This window comes from Gymnoscopelus braueri (assembly GCF_963280865.1).
Source record: "Gymnoscopelus braueri genome assembly, chromosome: 10".
Taxonomy (NCBI): domain Eukaryota; kingdom Metazoa; phylum Chordata; class Actinopteri; order Myctophiformes; family Myctophidae; genus Gymnoscopelus; species Gymnoscopelus braueri.
This window is the reverse complement of record NC_137611.1, coordinates 5,178,254-5,181,604: the sequence shown is the minus strand read 5'-3', so window position 1 is coordinate 5,181,604 and position 3,351 is coordinate 5,178,254. Positions and strand designations below refer to the sequence as shown.

The 3,351-nt window shown below is 43.3% G+C and overlaps 1 protein-coding gene across 1 annotated transcript; it reads left to right on the top strand.

Moving 5' to 3' along the window:
• Positions 1–675: 675 nt before the first annotated feature.
• Positions 676–2,982, top strand: LOC308092841 (uncharacterized protein; the record flags this gene model as incomplete). The annotated part of the gene is made up of 3 exons (XM_080438940.1): positions 676–723; positions 1,217–1,317; positions 2,220–2,982. The coding sequence occupies 3 exons, from the start codon at positions 676–678 to the stop codon at positions 2,428–2,430; spliced, it is 360 nt and encodes a 119-aa protein (XP_080295066.1). The 3' UTR covers positions 2,431–2,982.
• Between the last annotated feature and the right edge of the window lie 369 nt (positions 2,983–3,351).

Genomic DNA, 3,351 nt, shown 5'->3' with positions numbered 1-3,351 from the left:
GCTGTGCATTTTACACATCAGCCTTTTACAGCGCCACCAGGAGGCCGACTTTTGCAAGAACACTTTGTTGATATTAGGTACTCTTACAGATTTGTCCAAACATCACGCAAATCGGTACATATTATCTCTATAGTCATGTGATCAAGATGAATCTGTCCAATTTTTCATATTCCATCCTGATTGGCTAAGATTGGCATCTAAAGTTTGCACGAGTGGCTTGTTTTGAACAAAATGCAAATGATGAACGCAGCGTCCGATTGCCATGACACTTTGCACGCACATTCCCACTAGGCCGAGGAACAAATGCCACCATTTTCACATTGTCCTTTTATAGCACCACCAGGAGGCCGCTTTTTGCACAACACAGTTTTTGATATTACTCCTACAGATTTTGTTATCTCTCTATAGTCATGTGATCAAGACGGATCTGTCTGATTTTTCATATTCCATCAACATTGCTGGCCCACAATAACCTACCTGACCTGGCTGAGACCTGTGCTCCGAAGAGCACTTTTTCTCGTTTTTATTATTATTAATATTGTTATTATCATTATTCCCAGGAGAGCAGAGTACTTGAGAAGGATTGGAAATCTAAAGGAAATTGAGAACTGTCTAAATGCTGACGAGGACCTCATCAGGAGGTTAGACCAGTATGCTGAGCGGGGTCCACCCATAATGCCGACCCATGCTGAGCAGGGACAGTTCAACACATGGAAACACAAGGTGACTTTATTACTCATAGTGTGAGGAACAATTATAGAACAATAGCATTTTGAGCTTTTGTTCTTTTCTAAATGTTTTTCCTTTTGTCCTTTATTTCTCTAAGACCCTATTTAATGCCTTTAAGAAACGGTGTACATACCATTTTCAAAGTAGGCTTTTAGCAGTCGCTCTTTATCCAGAGTGACTTACAATAAGCAAGGACAGGTAAACACATACTTAGAATGCAGAGAAACAGTGTAGTGCCTCAGTAGCCTAAACTAGGATCACAGGTCAACCAAGAACCTAGCATCTGTCTAAACAATAAACTATCAAAATAATAATCTGTATAATAGATAGCATACGAGGTAAACAATGAATTTAGCATCTGTCTAAATCTAAATAACATTTTAATCTTGTATACTTGCTTTGCCACGGTAACTAGAGCCCAATGGCATGCTCACATTCATCATTATGTTCACAAGTGAATTAGATCTTAAGTTGTATGTGTTTCCAGTTCCAACAGGAGTTGGTCCAGAAGATGGCTGATAAGAAGAAGTCCTACCCTGACAACTCATTTGGACTGCTGCGCTTCATACACGATCTCCATGAGCACTAGTAAGTAGAATTACAAATAAAAACAACACAAAGTCACACCATACTGTAAGTCGGTGTGACTGTGTGTGTGTGTGTGTGTGTGTGTGTGTGTGTGTGTGTGTGTGTGTGTGTGTGTGTGTGTGTGTGTGTGTGTGTGTGTGTGTGTGTGTGTGTGTGTGTGTGTGTGTGTGTGTGTGTGTGTGTGTGTGCGTGCGTGCGTGTCAGGGGTGTGTCAGGGGTGTGTTTTTTCGGAGGGCATAGCCTACTATAATTCTTCCCTCCCACACGCGCATGGTCGCCGAATGAAATAACCGCTCTTTGTTAAGTAGTTAATGTGTGAATTACTTCCAAACTCCTATGGCCAGCGGTCATTATCACCTCAAGACAATAGTCACACATAATGTAAGCCTTCACCTCAGACGCCTCATTATCACATGAAAAAGGCTATTTGAACTGAAGTCTACATTCTTGCTGCCCCCAGCCCCTCCTCCTGCGTATCAGATACACTTTATTACTGACGTTTTTTGGATGGCTACACTTGGCTACGAAAATGTTCTGCAGGTCACACTACGTATATAGCGTAACAAGGTAGAACACACCACTGGTGAGTGGGTGCGTGTCCCAAATGGCCAATAGCGGCCCTGCAAATGGAACCAAATGGACTGGTCTGGACTGGTCTGGTTTCTCGTTGTACCGCCTTCAAAACTGACATAAAATAGCAACTGTCTGCAATTTGCAACTGGACCTGCACAAGTCTTCTAAGCTTGACACCAGAAATGCCCCCCTCCCACATACGTTTTCTGTACATATACTTGAATTGCTCCTAGTGTTGATGATTTCACGTATGTTATTGTATGTCTTTCCATGAGTTGTGCTCCTTGTGTCACTGCTCACCTTCAGTGATCACTGCTTTGTGTTCACAGTGCTGAAGATGTAGCAGATATTGACCTGTTGGAGATGTTTCCTGATCTGTTTGGAGGAGTTTACATGTTTGCCAAAGAACAAGACTGGAACTCAAGGCCCTCCCTGAAGGACATGTTTACAACAGAAGTTGCTGTAAAGAACCCAAACCCTGAGACAAAGCCCAGTCTCAGTCTACCAGTCCAGGAATCAGGACACAGTGGGCCCTATTAACTCTTTAACTGCCAGAGTAATAGTGTAACAGTGTGACGCTACTGCCAGCGAAAAAGAGCGATTTTACTGTACCTTTGAAAAATCATGGAATATTCTCTGTGACCGCCATCCTCACGGAGATCAGCTCATTACACGTACGCGGTTCTCGTAGTATAGGGGGGGAAGAATTGTTCACTCGCGGTACTCCATTGCACAGCTGTGGCCATTTGAATGTGGCTGGTAAAGCAAGAGGAATGGAGATATAGCTATTTCCCCAGCCACGGCCCGTCAATAGAAGGCGCTAGTGCGCCGCACCACCTCTCCTAAATCTAGGTCTTCCTTGAATAAATATTACTTTAAAATATATTCTATATATATAATTCTTTTCGTGGAAAAGTGGAGATATTTTACTAAAACAATTTTCTGGCAGAACTTTCAAATGGATATGAAACTGGAGGACAATATCTGACTCCAAGTCTGAGGAATTAATTATTGGGTGAGTACACCCGCTGTGCGGAGCACTTTTATGCCGTGGAGATCAGTCTGCTAACCGTGCGCCGGATAAGACCGATGTATGGCTGTGTATTTGGAATACATGAAATGTATGTAAGATCACAGACGTTCTAGGGCTAGTGTGATGTTTGTGCAGGCAAAGTTTTTATCTGCACCTGGTATGCAGCCGTTCTTGAGGAGCTGGGTCGCGATGGCATTTGCTGTTACTGGGCACTTGGGGGCCGATGGTGTTCTGCCTGTCAGCTGGTTGATTGTCCGCCACGCCTTGTGGCTAGAGTGGGTGAAGTCGATTGACTCCACAACTTCGCTCCAGCTTGACCTTCGGGTGGCATCCAGCTTCTGCAGGAGTGCCGTTGCAGACTCATCCACTTGAGTTTAGTCTTAAAATGTGTTTATAAAAACAGGTTTTCTAGTTGTTTTTTGTAAAGT